This window comes from Sinohyriopsis cumingii, chromosome 6 (assembly GCF_028554795.1).
Source record: "Sinohyriopsis cumingii isolate HCF-2022 chromosome 6, ASM2855479v2, whole genome shotgun sequence".
Lineage (NCBI taxonomy): Eukaryota > Metazoa > Mollusca > Bivalvia > Unionida > Unionidae > Sinohyriopsis > Sinohyriopsis cumingii.
Window position 1 is genome coordinate 88110021 of NC_142966.1, and position 19104 is coordinate 88129124.

Below are 19104 nucleotides of genomic sequence, written 5' to 3' on the forward strand. Positions count from 1 at the left end.
GAGTCATATCAAAGACTTACAAAAATGGTATCAACAGTTGCCTCGCTTGGCGCTCAGCTTTAAGAGGTTAGTGTTAGGACTGGTCGGCCTGGTGTCAGGATAATGTGTCTGCGGTATGATATGCCCCAGTGCTAGACATCACTATAAACTGTCACACTGCAGACATCGTTGCGATATGACTGAAACATTGTTAAAGCTACGTTAAAAATCCAAATCACACACACATCACACATGCTACCCACAACATCGTCCATCAGTATCAACACAAATCTGTGGAGTTGTTTTATCGGACTAACCTAGTTGGAATCGGGTCACAGTGAATACTTCCAGTTCAGTACCCACGAATGTAGTTCTAGTCTATTTTTAGAACATTTTTCCCTCTCTCATTTTGGTGGTGATAGAAGAGTTTTATTTATGTTTTTTTTGGTAGGGATTTAAAGGTAATTGTTTATTGTTGAGAATATGAGCTCAGGGTGTTGTTGTCTGTGTGTATTTCGGCGACAGTGCACAGTGAGTAATAAGGCCTTGGTGATGATCCGGAAGTGAAATCTGTGTTCTGTTTACATGCTGCTATGTTGACAGTCCAGCATCTCAAAAAAGAGCAGGTCAACCTTTGACGAGAACTTCACTGTGAAGTCATGTTTGAGGGTATTTTAGATTAACATATGATTTGTATTGATTGTCACACAGTGGAAAGGTCAGTACTGAGAAACAAATGTAGAGAACATATAGCAAAATTAATTGTGTTCTATGTCCAGTTATAAGACCGGAAGCTCAATTAACTGCACAAGAAGTATGACAAGATAATAGACAAGAATAGTGTGAATGACAACAAATATACTCGTGTGAATAGAAAGCATCATCAGCTTCAAGAGGAAGAAGAAAAAAAAAACCACATAAAGTTACACTTTATGGTTTTTCGCAGTTAAACTCGGTAGCGGAGTGAAGGGATAATATTTCAGTTGTACGAAAACAACTCAACACCGATAAAGCGGAAGTCGAATATGTGTGTTTAACAAGCAGCATCACAATTATGGTTGAACACGTCGAACACGTTGATCACGCTCTCCATTTACCGAGTAACACCGTAAGTTGTATCCCTACTTTTAGCAAAATTATGAAAATCATAAATTTGAGTGAAACAACTGATCGATTGAAATAACAGGAAAATAAACAGAATGTAGTCAATAGTTTAGAGCCACTCTTGTGCTGATTTCATTATTCAAGTGTACAAACCGGTAACTAACTAAACAAATATTACATTTATGCAATTTGTTTCTTCTTCTATAGAATGCCTAATGATTTGACAGTTTGATTCTCAAGTCATAAATCCAGAAGATATTTCGGATACTTGTGCAAACAGTCAGTGCTATATGAATGTTTACTTACTACAACGTAGTCTTCTGACTTCAAAAGGAATGGCATGTATAATTTCGTAGTCACTGAACTGACTATATTATACCGTGTGCGCTTCGAGCGCAGTAAATGAGTAACACAGGCTATTCATGGGAGGAAAATAACGTGATTGCTATTTCTGAAGACTCCTGACGAAAATATTAAATTTATAAATTTACACATTGGATACTTGCTAATTGATCTTCTGGCTCTTGTTATAGTCCTACATGTAAGACCTAGACGTTGATATTTATATTGTGGGTGTCAAGGTCTTTCAGCCTAGCTAACAGTGGTGTGTAGCATGTTTTGATGTTAACTAACATCGTTACGAAAGTCATATTTTCAGGAATATTTCACACAACTGACAGCTAAAATAATGACGCGTTTCTACAAAGTAAAGTCATAATGTTTTAGTCAGACTTTACTTACTCTGATGTCTTTTCTCTAATAAATTCAAATTCTCACCAAAGAAATGGACCTGTTTTCAAGTTTTGTTGGCCTACATTTCAGTTGGTTGGAAAGCGATGAAAGCTGGGAATGCCGAAATCGGGTTGAAATATTATTCTTTAATGAAATGAATAAAAATATATTATGCCTATTGGAACTGTAAGCAACAGTTCATTTAGTTCAAGAAACATATCCCCAACATGTACCTACTTGAACTTACTTTGGCATACCTCAACTGCTGTCGCATTGCAACAAATTCAAATGTATGTCAACAGAATGTGAAAATGTGTCCATTTGCTAGTATCATATTTTCATTCTGCCACGATAAAGACAGCACAGTAAGTATATGTTAAATACACATAAATAAGTGGAAGAGTGTCAGTATAGGTTGCCAATTGTTTGAGACGTTCCTGAAACTTTGATTGCTGATTCCGACATCTACGACATCGGAACATGCTATACTCTACCAGGCCGTTACTTGGATAGTAAGACACCACTAAAACAAAAACAACATGTGCTGTGTCTTACATTGTAGGACTTGTTCTTGTTATAGCTTGTAATCAATTAGGTACAGAGTCATATAGTCTGTTGGTTAAGATTGATTGAAAGAAATCCAGATGTCAAGAACAGTGCTAAAAATAATATCAGATAGCTCAATTTCCAGGGCCCCACATCAGTTTGAACCTATCCTATATTCTAAGAGAGATGCCTATTGAGCTGATAATAATAAAAAATCACAATATGCCAGAGAAATCTTTGATCACACTGATGAAATGTGTAAACGTATTTTCAGAATGTTGAAAAACCTGCTATAACATGGCACAATCTGATTAAACTCAGATCACCATTGTCCTTCGTATAGTGGAGATCCAACTTTAATCATACTGTAACCTGGCATGTTATGCTGATACATGATTTTGTAGTATTCCCAAACCCCCTGAAAACACAATTTCTGTAACAATCCAATTTAAGCAGCAATTAGCCATCAGCAAAGTCCAAGAAAAATAAGTTCAGAAACCACTGGTCAACTGAGTTTTACCAGCAAAAAAAAAGGGGAGTGGCAAACATATCAACATTACATTAACTTTGTTCTGACCAGGAGTTGTTCGTTCCATGGGGACCCAAACAATAATGAACAGGTAAAGACTAAAACAATTCTGTGCATGGCCCGTGAGCCCACACTCAGTTTTATCATTGCCATAGAATCTCAGACATATGCAGTTGAGTTGCATGGTCATCAGTAAAATCAGTTTTAATTGGACTTGGCCACACTCCAGATGATAAATGATTTTTACATGTGAGATATCATATTGCTCCTGACCGCACCAGTGGCCTAGTGGTTAGAGCATCCACCTCGGATGCGGGAGATCATGGGTTTGATCCCTGGCTGAGTCATACCAAAGACTTAAAAAAATGGTACTAACAGCTGCCTCGCTTGGTGCTCAGCATTAAGAGGTTAGTGTTAGGACTGGTTGGCCTGGTATCAGGATGACGTGACTGGGTGGGACATCATGCTACATGTCTGCAGCATGAAGCCTCAGTGCTAGACATCACTATAAACTGTCACACTGCAGACATTATAGCGATACGACTAAAAAAATGTTAAAGCTTCATTACAAATCCAAATCACACACACGCACACACATATCACTCCATGACATTGTGAGAATTACCTCAAGAATGCAACCTGTGATGCTATAACGTGGTAGGTATGAAAGCGGGTCTAAAATGACAGGAGTACTTGTTCAGCTGTAAATACTGTTTGGGTTTTCACCAACCACGGAACCTGGTGACTTGATATTGATTACGCCCACTACACCTGTATGTCTGCCATGTTGCTGACATGTTTGTCAGATCTACACCTCGTGGATCAAGGTGGGCAAATGGTGGATCTGTGCAGTGAAACCTTAACATTACAACTGTACATTATAGATTGACCTGATATTTAATAATTAACGGTTGTGCATGGACATGTTAAACCAATTTATGTAGTTAACACAAGAAAACCAGTTTACGTGACATACTATGGAACTTGGCTCCATGATGTTGTTCGTGTTTATATGTGAGTACACCTAAAGCATTCACAGCCTTATCAATGTGCACTGCTCTAATCGCTAAGCATGTTGCAATGTGAGTTGTGAATAGTGTTGAAAGTGCTGCTGTGGATTGAGTAAAACAACTGGGTTTGCAGGCAGCTCAGATGCTTTGAAATCAAATATGATGATTAAAATTATGAGCACTAAAGATAGTTCCAGTTACATTACCACCAACTGAATCAATGCCATCTGCAGTTAGTAATGTCATTGATGACAGATTCAGCAATTGCATATCTGGCAGTGGGGTGTAGATTTGGATGGCACGTTGTGATGCAGTAGTATTAAAGAAAATAATGTACAAGTGGGAACTAGAAGTTTATGCAATGGCTCAGTTCAAAGAGATATTTGATCCAGCATTTGACATGGGAGCACCTGTGCTCATGGAACAAAGCAAGAGAATTTTCAGCACTTGGGTACCATGGGTCCAAAAATTTTCCGCACTATAAGCGATGGTGCGAGTTACCTAGAGACCTCTGACAAATAGGAAGTTATGATGGTGCTGTTTATTAATGGCTGAATACTTGAAGTTGATCGTTATTCCATATAAATTACATTTATTTTTAAGATGCCCAACATCCGAAAGATCGTTAACATTATTCTAGCTGATTGCAACAGCCATCAAATGTACGTGAAAAAATTTGTATATTATGTCATTGAATTTTGTAATGTTGATTTTTCTGGTTCCCTGCATATCATGTTATTGAAAAGTCCAAAGCAGGAAGAGAATCAGGCAAATTTCCTTCTTTTGTTTTAGAAACTAGTGACATTTATTTCGGGTAACAATCATCTGTGTCAAAACTAAATTTTTATACGTTTCAGTTATTATAATACAGATGCCATGACTTCATTGCAAGTAATAGTGAAACTTCTCATCTTTGAGGATATCTTTAAGTGCCAATTCAGGATTTTTCTGAAACTTGCTTTTCCACAGTGATCTGGTTGTGTGAAACAAAACTCTTCATTTCACAAAGTATCCATTTTGCTGGGATACCTTGCAGTCTTTGATCAGATTTATGGTTGAGTAGCATAATTTAAGTGGTCTGATTGTATTATTAAGTTCACAATAATATTTATAACAATGAGTTCACCTGACACATGCTGAGGCTGCTAGGTCTTATGCATGTAGGATTTGCAGTCCTTTTAACTTTTATTTTATTCCACATCCTTTATTTGATGCAAAAGATGCAGTTAATGTGATAATATAAAGGAGATCAGCTTTTAATTCACCTCAACAATGCAACAAATACTACTGCATGTCAGATATCAAAACATGGTCTGCACTTAATTAGGTTCTCAGAGAAACACTCACAGACATAGCTGAAGCTAGGGAGGCTGAACATGCCAAATATTAAGGCGTGGAACAATATTGGGTAGGGGGCACAGGCCACTTCGCTATTGGATTGCAAAAGTGCTTGCAAAAATCGTCACCCAAAAATTGGGGATGAAATGTTTTTAAAAACCAAACCTTCTCACTGTAGTAAAGAAAAAGCAGTTACGGTTGAGACAAGTGACGTAATTAAATCGTTCTTATAACAGCAATAATGAGTGATTCTACAATGACTGCAGAATCTCGTACAGTTAAACTAGCTTGACAACGACTAGAAGCACTTAAGAAATATATCTCCATCTGTGATTCTGTCAGACAGCAGCTACAATGTTGGGAGGCTCAGGTGGAATTTACAGAAGGTTGAAAAAACCAAAACGATTGTTACAGCAACTAGGCAACATGAAAAGCTATTGAGATATTGCCTGCTGCTACTGATGGTCATCTTTGACCCACTCGACCACCACACCAGCAACCTCTTCAACCACAATCTGTAGCTCAACCGCAAAATGAAGTTCGACCTTCATCACCACCAAAAGTTAGAACTGATATTATGGATAAATTTGCTGAGCAAGGTATTGCATATATGAAAATGAGATACTTAAAATTGCTGCGTTAGGGTGGGGTGAAAAATGTGAAACCTGAATATGTTAAAAGTATAAAAAGTTGTATTGGTTGGTGTAAATATGTGTATCACATAGCCCTTGATGCTCTGCAAGTCAGAGATGATAATGAAGATTTCAAACTCATTTGCCAGACAGAAAATGAGTATACTGAGCAAGTAACACAAGAAAAGGAACAAAGACAAGAAGAAATGAAGCATCAACTTGAAAAATCAAAAGAAGAAAGGATAAACTCAGGAGTAAGAACTAGGTCTGAAACAAGGAAGGAAAAGCAGAAGCTGCGTCAAAGGTACTCAGTGACAAAACAACTGGAAGTGGTCTTGCCACTTGAGAAGATGCCTTAGCACTATACATGATAAACTTTGCCCCAATAACAACCTTGCTAATGTTGATAAGACTAGAAATTCTGATTGGTGGAATGTGAGCCAGTAATAATTCCTCTAAAATCATCAGTGAAGCGATTTGGTTGTGATTATTTACATTTTTTTTTTTATGGACATCATTTATCGGGCTCTGAAATTACCAAAGATTACTACAGAGATTAGGTATGCAGTTAGATCAGTGACAACCAAATAACATGATCATACTCAATGCCCAACGTGGACCTCTGCTGGTCAGGGTGATAAATTCACAATTATCAACATATAAAGCTATCTGTGGACTCCACAGTGTTCAAGATCTATTCTGAATGGTAGCCCCAAAGGTGATACTGATCGCAAAAAAATTAGTAAACAAAAGCCATTGATGATGTTGCTGGTAAAGCAGTCTCAGCAATCTGAGACAGATGAGCACGATTAATTAGATGAAAATGCAACCAGTAAAGCTGTCCAGCAACAAAGTGATGTCAGAAAGTGTCAGTAAAATGATAAATCAAGCTGCAAATGAACGGTTGAAAGAATTGGCTGGCGTGTCATCAACAAGACAACATGCTGCCGAGACGGGGAAAAAATATAACAGCAAGTCTGATAACAAGAAGTGGTCTGACTTGATGTTGTCACTGATCCACCAATGATCAATAAGTGATCATGAGTATCTTGTGAGATCCTTGGCAAATCATTTTAGACAACAGTAAATATAATATATTGCTCAAGTGTACGTCTGATCCCACATTCGATATGGACGCACCAATCCTCAAGGATGAATTAGTGTCTGATTGTCAGTATTAAACTTGTGATGCACTTGTATCTGATGGCAGTGATAAATGTGGACGAATCAAACTACATGTATAAGTTCAGGATACAAGCATATATTTCTTGCCTGTTCAGGCATTTATTGAGATCAAAGGGAAACTTTTGAAAGCAGATGATATGGCTTATGGAATTGGAGATCAAATTGGTTTTGTTAACAGTAGTGTTATGGCATTGTTTGGACCGCTCCGGTGGCCTAGTGGTTAGAGCATCCGCCTCGGATGCGGGAGGTTGTGGGTTCAATCCCCGGTCGAGTCATACCAGAGACTTACAAAAATGGTACTAACAGCTGCCTCGCTTGGCGTTCAGCATTAAGAGGTTAGTGTCAGGACTGGTCGGCCTGGTGTCAGGATAATGTGACTGGGTGGGACATCATGCTACATGTCTGCGGCATGATGCCCCAGTGCAAGACATCACTATAAACTGCCACATTGCAGACATCGTAGCGATATGACTGAAAAATTGTTAAAGCTACGTTAAAAATCAAAATCACATCACATCACCATGGCATTGTTCAACAGTGCCACATACTTGATGGAAGAATATTGAATCATGTCTCATAAGTGTTGACGTTGCCATGGTGATACTGGATTTGGCAAGGTATTCTTATGATTATTCACAGTCCGCTGGTCCATCAGTGATGTTCGTGAAGGATAGTACTGATCACCCAGAAAATCAGAAAGTAACAATAAACGCCGCTGAAAGTCGCATCAATAAATGAATATTTCAACCACGGATTCGCAGAACATCATTTGATGTTAAACAGTGAATTTTATTGTGCAGTTCCACTATCACACATCTTTTGATTCTGCTGTAACGTTAGAAAGTTATGTTTGGCAATATGTACACAGTTGTACTTGTTTGAAAAGCCACCGACAATGACACAATCAGGTGTCCTGATACGGTTGATGCTGGAAAGGTGAAATTTGCAAAACTTTCTTTGTGTATGCCAACAATGACACCATTGCTGATGGAAGAATGTTTGCTCTCTTTCATGGATAGTGGAGGCAAGTCAGTGCTATCATGGTTGACGATAACCACAGACAGTATTCAAAGCAATGTTAATGGTTTATTCACATGGCAGATAGCATCATAACAGGGAGTTTGAGCACCACAGCATATATATTTGTTGCTTTTCAGGATAATGCCCGAGTAGGTTCAAATGGGTGAAACCCATTGATGTTTTATATGCTTGGGGCAGACAGCATAGCAGCAGAGAGTTCCAGCACCACGACATATATTCATAGAGCTTCAGGATAACACCCAAATAGATTCACAAGCACGAAACCAAATGGTGCTTGACACGCTTGGGGTTAGTGAATATTAGAGAATAAATGGACATCAAGAACCATCGGAAGAATTTTTATTGAATTTTGAGAACAATCATGTTGCATGTGTGTATCCTTGTTTGATGACATTAATGGAGCATGATCAGAATGTTGATTCCAGTTTGCAGATATCTCAGTATGATTTCAGGGCATTATATCCAATTCATTCTCACTGGAACACCTGGATCTGTTCAGTCAGTCATTGACATAGACTTTCAAGCTCGTTTAACACCACCAGCTGTTATTACTAAATATAGATTAGTTGCTTTAATATTATCAGATAAAGCATTGCAGCTTGAAGGTGTTGGTTGATAAACGAGGGTCGTTGATGCACTTGTAAAACATTTAATTCGATCACAAGCGAGTTACATTTTAATCATACATAATGTTGTTTAAATGTCTTATCAGCTTGTCAGTGTTACAGTGAAATGATACACCTGTACCACATATCGATATGATGCACTATACACAGCCTGCGATACGATACATAATCAATACTCATATGATATAAGAAATTGATGGTCTTTCCATCTTTGGAAGGTAGGTGGTGCCCCTTTATGTATGTTGACATACTGGTTGTATTTCCAGTATGCATATTACAAATAGAGATATGGGGCTCTGAGTGGCCGAGTGGTCTGAAGCGCTCACCGTTACAGATCACTGTCATCTCACCTCTTTCTGTGTGGGTTTGAGTCTCGGGCTTGTCCATTGTGGGTATGCGAGAAAGCTTTCCGGTAGCTTCTCATGGGTCAGTGGTTCTTTCTGGAGTTTTCTGGCTTCTTCCTCCAATATTTATACTGGCCTCTATGTCTTGAGCTGAAAAATGACATTAAACCCTATAACAACAACAGATAGAGATACAGTTATCATACATCTATATACAATTTTCATCATTGGCAAGAAAATATAAATACTTTCAAACAGACTACCTGTTGGTTGTTGGGGAGTTTTATTTGTTGTTTTAGGCCATTTAATGGTGGCTCCATTTAACTCACTTTAGCCACCTGCTATTTGTTTTGCATGGCATGACTGCTTTGAAAATATCTGATCACAAATTTCATATGTCACTTGGAAGACATTCAGATGCTTTATTTCTTTTGTTTTGAAGATAATATATTAATGTCTTTCAAGTTTAAGTGCAATATGAAATTTGTAATAAGATATTTTGAAAGCAAAGAAAATCTCATCTAGAACAAATCCAGGCATGAGAGTTAAGATGAATACCCCAAAAAATCAATCTCATTGTACTTCCTGCAGATGCAAAAGACTGCTGTGGCCTCAGGTACTTGTATTTGTTATTGAAGAAGGAAAACTATTGACAACACCCAGTCCTTTTCTTTATGGGTTGTCTTTTTTAAATTTTACTCAAGGTGATAAACTTGAGCGGTTCGAAATCTGCCCCCTGCTGATTCTGTGCCAATTTTATTTATTCCACTGGCATTTTCATTCACTGGTTAAATATCTCTGCATAAAAAGAGAAATTCTCAATAATAAAATTGTTCCCCATGTACAATTAAAGGAGATATGCTGCCAGGATTTCATCTTATGGGCAGCTGCACCCTTTGTCACAGAAAGAAGGGGAGAGTAGAAAAGAATAAGGGAAAGGAAGAAATGGTCATAGTTCAATATTTACTGAACACTTCAATATATCTCTTTCTTCCTGCTCCACTATTTTAGAACTCTACTGAAAACAAAATCTTTTAAAGATGTCACCTAGTGGTATAAGTATTAATCTGTTAATTATTTCTGAGTATACTCTGTTCCTTATCTGTGTATGAGTATTATTCTGTGCTTCCTTCTGAAGGGGCATATGCATAGAAAGCTTTGTTGGAGAACTGATCTTTATGGCTGTTAAAAGCTTACTTTCTTGAACCAATAGCTCACTAACTACCATGCCAGATTTCTTGTCTGTTCCTATATGCTGAATTGGGAGTTTTAGTCTGCCATTGTCATAGTCCGCTTGTGCAGACAGAGTTCAGATAAATATCTTTCCTTCTCAGTTTTTTTCTTCTTCTCACCCTTATTTATTCAGTTTATCTTAACCCTGATATGGTTTTGTAGCATATGATCCTAGGGCTAAATTGATTAATTAAAGAAAATGAAAATTGCATTCTAACTTTAAATTGTCTGCATTTTAATTAGGTTTAGAATTCTGTCCTTTCTACATTTTATTTCAAATACTGCCTATCAGAAAGGGAGATTCACTGTCTTTTTTTGTCCATCCAATATATACATCTGACTCGTATTTGACACCACTTTCAGGCTCAGAATCATGCACTGGTATCTCCATTAACAATTTCCTAGCTCCAGTAATCCAATATACCTCACAACTGTAAAAAATTATTGTCAACATCACTATCGCCAGCCAATAATGAATCAACGCTGGGAATCAGACATTTTGATTTTTTTTAGTTAGCCCATACTTTAAGAATGCATTTTTAAAACTATGCCATAACGCTTATTCCAAGGCACAGTGTGCCAATCAAGTTTAGTTTAACAACCATCCATGTCATGTTTGAAGAAGCCAAATGTGTGAGCAGTTGCCTACCTGAAAAAAACGTCACGGCAAGAATGGTTCAATAAAATTTGTATACTTCGCTGAGCACATTTTCATATGCGAGACTTTCAACTAATTAGTGAGAATTTTTGTGCATCACTCTTCTCCAAATGTGCGAATTTGTACAGGTTTTGTACACTTCACATGCCCTGACAGAATCTTTGTTTAATTACTTTACATATCAATAACTTGAACACAAAGTTTCTCTGTCGCTTTTCTAGTACTTCATGTTTATTATGCAGGGAATAAGCTATGCTAATTCCTGATTGGTAGTTATTATTTAACCTGGATTGGAACAAGCAATAATGATCAATGAGATTTCAATATAACATATAAATGATATTTCACCAGTAGTGTAGCTTTCAAATCGACCAGAGCAGATGATAAAATTCAACATAGAAACTTTGAGAAAAGTGGTTATTAAATGATGAGTAAAGTACTTCACTTTACATGTGGGACCATTTGGAATGCATCCTTTATGCTGAGCATGCTGCTGTGTCATTTTGTTTTAATTTGCAGATTTTGAGCGAGTATTCTCAAGTCTTTTCCACTTTTACTAATAAAAATGAGTGTCCAGGACTGCAAATGCTGTTTCAGATGACTTCTATATTTAAAGAATAACAAGGCAAACTAATAATAATAATTAATGACAGCTGAAGACTAAATTAACTTACATATGGCAATTATATTGTATTGATTCTCCATCTTTTGTATCGATATGCGTATCATTATAGCAAAAGTATCGATATATCGATTAATCATTTAACCCCTAGTCAATGTGACACCTGGTCAGATTAAAAAAGCTACAATGAGCATCAAAAAAGAATTCTGGAATAAAAATACACTGAAATCAACGAAGCCTAAATAATATATCACAAACAAAATATCAGCTCAGGCACTTTAATGATGCCAGGAAATCAAAGACTGGTATAAGACTTTCTGTAGGTGCCATTGATGATATAGCGAAGACTGGTGGTATTTCCACTTCTTGCAGATATACCAGCATTAATTGCTGCTGCAGCTCCGGCTGTTGCAAAGGCAGTCGCACTTGGTGCCATTCAAATTGCTGCCAGGATGGCATTGAAAAAAGTGACAGGACAGGGTCTAGGGATCTTAAAAAAATAGGGGAATGTGGAATACGACTGCTAGGAACAGTCCTTTTGTGGTACTGTCGGGGTCTAAGCTTTCCATGTCTAATTTTGATTTACTTGATGCTGCTTATCGATTAAGCATAAACAACTTGGATGGTTCTATTTGGTGACAAAACAACCAAATTGCGTTGAAACTGGTATCATTAATCTCAATTGAAGTTCTTTCCCTGGTGCTCACTGGATTGCATACACTGTTGATCCATGTAGCGTTGTTTATTTTGATTTTGTATGGATTGGCACTTTCTGTCAGCAGCTTGGAGAAGATGAAATTACAGACACAGACAGATGGACCCACAGAGGTTATGATATACCCAGTGCTTTTAAGAAAACAGTGTCATTAGGATGATTGTGACTTCTTCTGCCCGTGTAATGACAAGAAATTGTGTTTTCCGTTGAATTATATTGATTTATGTACTATATACAGCACTACCTCACTGTAAAGGCCATTCATTATAACAATTCTTGTTCAAAGGTGAGTATGGTCAAGAATCCTATTTCATTAGGTAGTAAAATTGTATCATGTACTTCATTATAAGGCTGCCTGACTTCAAGGTAATATACTGAATGACTCCTATGGGAAGTGTTATAATGAGGTGTGTGTGTGTGATTTGGAATTTTAATGTAGCTTTAAAAAATTTCCAGTCATATCGCTATGACGTCGGCAGTGTGGCAGTTTATAGCAATGTCTAGCACTGGGGCATCATGATGCATACATGTAGCACGATGTCCCAACCAGTCACATTATCCTGACACCTTGCCAATGAGTCCTAACACTAACCTCTTAATGCTGAGCACCAAGCGAGGCAGCTGCTAGTACCATTTTTGTAAGTCTTGAGTATGACTCAGCCGGGGTTTGAACCTGTGACCTCTCGCATCTGTGGCGGATCATCTAACCACTTAGGCCACTAGAGCAGTCATAATAACTAGGCAGTACTATATCATGCACTTCATTATAAATTAGCTTCATTGTAAGGTGATATGCTCAATGACTTTTATGGGCAGTGTTATGATGAAGGAGTACTGTATCAAGTACATTATAATAAGGCAGTCTCTCTATAAGCTGGTATACTCACTGGCTCCTATGGACAGCATTGTAATGAGGGAGTAATGTATTGCTTAAATATCATTTATCTCTCACCATCATGGTAGTTGCAGACAATTACTGAAGTTCACATATTAAAATTTTGTAAATTTTGATAAAATTATTACTTATGAAGTTATATTAACATTCTTCATACCATTGATCAGAATTATTATAATAGCTGTTGTTTCACTCACAGTTCTTGCATGCTGTTTCAAATACTTGTTTCCAAAATATTCATTTTTAAGTGAGTATGTATTGTGAGTCATAATAGTTTATGTAATAATTGCTTATATTTTACAGTGGTCTCATTATCTGTCTCTTCTTGAGTAGTGGCCATTAACAAGCTTAGTAATCAGAGTTCACAGTTGAAGACCAATGACAGTCAGAACTAGGTTTCCTCATTACCCAATCAGCCACTATGAGATTGACTTGGAGGTATCGTGACTTCACGTCTCCATTGATATAGTGTAGTAGCAAAGCTTTTGGGGTATGGGAAATCATTTTGATTCCAGATGTGTTTAGTTTAACTTGCATGGCATGTTTGTGACTTTTTTGTTGTTGTGAATAGGTGAACTTTGATACCAATTTTAATTCTGTTTTTAATAAATATTGTACATGCAGTCATCACAGGAGGAAAATACTTTCCTATTTAAATATCTTGAATTTTACCTGAGTATCTCCTCCTTATCCTTGTTTTTAGTGATCTGGGGACATTTTTTTTCAGTAAGGCATGGGAATATAATGCATGTTATCTTGAATCCACACTTGCCATTTTGAGAGTATATTTTTATATTAGCCAGGTTAGACAAGTGGTGTAAAGCACTCGCTGTTACTGATCACTGCCACCTCGCTGCTGTCTGCTTAGGTTTGAGCCTTAGGATCAGCTAATGTGGGTATGTGAGAAAGCCTGCCAGTTGCTTCCAGTGGGTTGGCAGCTTTTAATGGGTTTTTCTCCATGTTCTTCCGTTACCATTTATACTGGCTGCCATATATGGCGTATCATGTGCTGAAAAATGGTGTTAAACCTACAACTCTTATCCTTAAATGCCTAATAATTTGGCTGTCAGTACTCATACCTTGCATAGGAAAAATGCCTAATAATTTGGATATCAGTACTTACACCTTGCATAGGAAAACTACATACACACTTTTAAATGCCTAATAATTTGGCTATCAGTACTCATACCTTGCATAGGAAAAATGCCTAATAATTTGGCCATCAGTACTCATACCTTGTGTAGGAAAAATGCCTAATAATTTGGCCATCAGTACTCATACCTTGCATAGGAAAAATGCCTAATGATTTGGATATCAGTACTCATACCTTGCATCAGAAAAATGCCTAATAATTTGGCCATCAGTACTCATACCTTGCATAGGAAAAATGTCTAATAATTTGGATATCAGTACTCATACCTTGCATAGGAAAAATGCCTAATAATTTGGCCATCAGTACTCATACCTTGCATAGGAAAAATGTCTAATAATTTGGATATCAGTACTTACACCTTGCATAGGAAAACTACATACACACTTTTAAATGCCTAATAATTTGGCTATCAGTACTCATACCTTGCATAGGAAAAATGCCTAATAATTTGGCCATCAGTACTCATACATTGTGTAGGAAAAATGCCTAATAATTTGGCCATCAGTACTCATACCTTGCATAGGAAAAATGCCTAATAATTTGGATATCAGTACTCATACCTTGCATCAGAAAAATGCCTAATAATTTGGCCATCAGTACTCATACCTTGCATAGGAAAAATGTCTAATAATTTGGATATCAGTACTCATACCTTGCATAGGAAAACTACATACACATTTTTACCCATGATGTGGTTGCTGGTGCTGAATGGGTTTCAAACATTTTATACATGTTTTTGTAATGTTAAGGCCAGCTGGCATGCAGAACTCTTTCAAAAAAACACATAATAAGTTGTAGCAGCATTGTATTGTATGTACTAAAAATGATAATCAATGGGATGAATAGAACTTTGCATGCAGCACTCTACAATTGAGCAGACCAGGCACAGCAGTTATATAAGGTTGCCAATACCTGGTTTACACAGTTGCATGATTAAATGAGGCCAAGCTTAATTTCTAGACCATTGATTTCTCTTTGTTACAAGTATACATTTACCTATTTTGCATGGGTCTAGTTGACGTAAGCCTTGTTAGTTTTAGTAGATTTTAGAGATGTTATATTTTTCAGTGGTTCAGCTATTACCCAGTTTTTGCTATCTTGGTTGTGCATATCTGTGGACTTCATTTTTTTCCTGAATTATAAATTATGCATGTTGTGCTTATTATTCTAAAAATTGTTACTTGTTCATGATGCAGTCAAATTACTCACTAAATGTATTTCATTATTTCTAGGGATTTGACCTGAATTTTAGTCAAGAATAAAAAAAAATCATATACATTGCGCATTTCAAAATGTTTTGAGATGTGAGAAGATTTTTATACATTTCTGAGTTGTGGACTCTTCATTCAAATTAGGTCCAAGAGTAACCATAATTTAACTTCATTATATGTGTTTAAATCTTGCCCAGTAAGTAGTCATATTTAGTGGATTTGTGAATCCAGATGTTATTATCTTGCATTCTTTTATAATATCCTACAGGGTTATTATAATGAAGGTGGAACAAATGAAATGTTGCAAATCCTGCATGCTTAATATCTAGCGGCCCCGGTCGTATGTCAGGTTTACTTGTTTCGATTGATTAATTGAACACTGTTATAAATGTTATTGTGTACGAAATATAATTGAAGTACCTTAATTTAACTTACACAATCATTGTATGTGATCAAAGCTAGCAAGGCTACAAGCGAAATGAATACTTCTTCAAATAAATAGCTTTGTTTCACAGATATGGGCCATTGTGGAGAAATGAGTTTCAAGGAATTCCTGAATTGGCACTTAGATGTCCTCAAGGATGATAGGAAGTTTCACTATTACTTGCAATGAAATCATGGCATCAGTACTTTAATAATTGAACAATACAAAAAGTTTGAGTTTCAACGTAGATGATTGTCTCACGAAATAAATGTCAGAAGTTATTTTTAAAAGCCATCTTGTTCTGTGGTGTATCAACAGTCTGGTTCTCTGCATCATAGAGTCCCTGCTTCAGGCTCTACTGACATAAACCATTCATAGAACCAACTAAACAACAACAAAAATACTGACGTGGTGCACAACTGTTTTCACATGTGTGTGATGGCTGTTGAAATCAGTTGGAATAATGTTAATGATCTTTCAGATGTTGAGCATCATGAAAATAAATCTAATTTATAGAGAATAATGAACAGCATTATTAGAAAAAGCGCTTTATTGACAATTATTCTCAACATGATTATCAAGCGAGAATTCAGTCATTAAACAGATCATTTTCCTCACACACCACTCCCTTCCCCCCCAGTTTTCTTGATATCTAGTGGTGATGGCAACACTTATTTTTGTGGAGGTCCCTCAGTAACTCGCACCCTTGCTTAAAGAGTGGTCAATATTTTTGGACCCCTTGTATGTGAGTTACCGAGGGAGAGGTGTACATGGGGAAAAGATGAAGGATTGGAATATGCCGCAGAAAGGTTTATGATTTATGATGGTTAGACATTGCGATAAAAATCTTTAGGATTTGTGATGGGTAGACATTACAGTTGTTAGGATTTTTGATGGGTAGACATTGCAGTTGTTAGTATTTGTTTGTGACGTTCTGTCGTATTGGGGTGGGGTTCTCCCAATATAATTTAATTAAATTAAATTGAAAGTTCCACCCTGGCTCGTTAGGTTAGAAAGTTAAATTAGTGATGATGTAGATTTACAGCTCTGAGCCCCCAGTCAGCATTGCCGACGGTTAAATTATAGAGAACACGAAGATGAAATTCAATCAATAACAATTTAATAAATGTGATAATTTAAAAACGATAACTTCCAATCACTCGTCTTCCCTCGACCAAGTGACAGCCTAATTCATCTCTTGATTTACAGTGTGAGTTCAATTTTCCCCCTGTCCTTGCATCTACTCATCTATTCCCGCTGATTCTTCCTTTTTTCCGTTCCTCTAACTCCTCCTTTGTCTCTGTTTTCCTCTCTACTATCTCCTCCTCCAACTTCGCTCCCAGACTTCAACTTCTCCTGACTTCTCTCCTTTCTTCTCCTTTCCTCCGTCTCTACTCTCTGAGACTATGGGACCAAACTGAAACTGGTCTGTCCCTCAAAGCTTCCTGTGAAAAACCACAAGGCGTTAACAAATGTTTTATCGAACCGCACCTCACACTATAACAACAATTAACCATCAGATAGCTGTCACTGTTTTGGCCACGCATGCATGCACATCGAAATTCCCACACACTTCTTGCAGGGTAAACAATAGCGTAATAACACAGTATCAGCAAATTGTTATACAGACATCAATACATTGCGTCACGTCAGTATATACACATATATATTTAATCTCATTGTACTACAATCTGACAAAATCAGACGCATGTCTGTACATTACAAATATTCAACAATGGCAAAATCTATAATCATATGAACATATGTGTTAGTCTACTATAAAATACCCACATAGTAAATTACAATATTAACTCTTACGACGGCTGGCAAGCTATATAATTCTTTACAAATATCAACTCATTTCTTCAAAATATGCAAACATATTAACAAAACAAAGTATACATACGACCTACAATTAAAATGCAGTCGCATTCCACAAAGACCGAACAAATATCTACTGACCTTTTGAAGCTTTCTGTACTTAGAATTTCCCGCTCTAAGATTTTCCCGCCAATAACGAATGGCTATTCAGAGTTACGCTAACCTCTTCTCGGGGTAATTTCTCTCAGCGAACCAACTTTTGCCGGAAAACGCAGGGATATCATTCTACCCAAATCAAGGTCTCCCCCATCTCGATTCTGATTGGGTGGCGCTGTGCCCCTGTCCAATTGTCTTAGCGTCCAGTTCAACCTGTCTGTCTGTTTGCAGGGGAAAGAAGTTAGGACACTCCCACTTCTTCATGCAATTTCTTTTGATCTTGGAAACATTTCGACACCTATGTGATAACTGGCTATCGGGCGCCTCACAACTCCGATGTCCGGTTTTTCGATTCTAGCCACAACAGTCTTACGTAACGGATTAGTGCTAGCCTTCGGCAATGTTCGACATCAAACAATGACCCGTCAGAATTACCTTGATTATACATGTTTCAAACTGGACTACTCTGGGTCGGGGTAAACATGACATTGTTCTAGTATTAGGTTTCTGGAGATTTTTTTTATTTTGTCCCTCTTTATTTAACCTAGTTATTTCAGCAGTAAGAATTTGTACTTCACCATCTAACATTTTCTTATATTTCTTATTCTTTCAATAATGCAACATTTTTGTCTGTTCAGATATCTAAGAGTGTAGTTTACATGAATTTTTGTATAATAAGTAGGTTTTTATCCCAGTATTATATATTACTAAACAACCTGGAAGCTTGGCATGAAACTACACACGTTCATCCTAAGGTCTTGTTGGTCCTCATTGAAAGTGGTGCTTCTCAGACCTCCAGTATGGCTGACTCTATGGCTATTTTGAAACTCTTGCAATTGTTACTTCTGATGAATGGATGGTCATATTATAATGGGAATTTCACAAATGGACTTCTTATGATGACTAGCTCATGCTAAATGAGAATGGTGCCATTAATGGTCACCACAGCAACCATCTTGAAATTATTATTATTGCTGCTTTAGAATAAAAGGTAATATTGGCATAGGGTTTTCACCCAAAGACTTCAAAAGATATCTAGTTTGTCCTACATTCAAATGATGCTGCCCATATGTCCAAGATGGCTACTACAATGGCCATAAAGAAAGTCTTTTTACTGCTTCACCTGAATTCATAGTTATGTCACATGAAG

General features: G+C 37.0%; 1 protein-coding gene across 2 annotated transcripts in view; it reads left to right on the forward strand.

Moving 5' to 3' along the window:
* Window positions 1–966: 966 nt before the first annotated feature.
* LOC149797395 (E3 ubiquitin ligase RNF121-like) overlaps window positions 967–19104 on the forward strand; it is a 55699-nt gene continuing 37561 nt past the window's right edge. The window contains exons 1-2 of one of the 2 annotated variants that reach the window (XM_089962171.1): window positions 983–1087; window positions 13493–13627. In XM_089962171.1, coding sequence (XP_089818297.1) covers window positions 13568–13627 — 60 coding nt within the window. In that variant the 5' untranslated portion in view covers window positions 983–1087; window positions 13493–13567. Of the gene's footprint in view, window positions 1088–13492; window positions 13628–19104 lie in introns of both variants that reach the window. The other variant, XM_089962172.1, reaches the window with a different exon arrangement.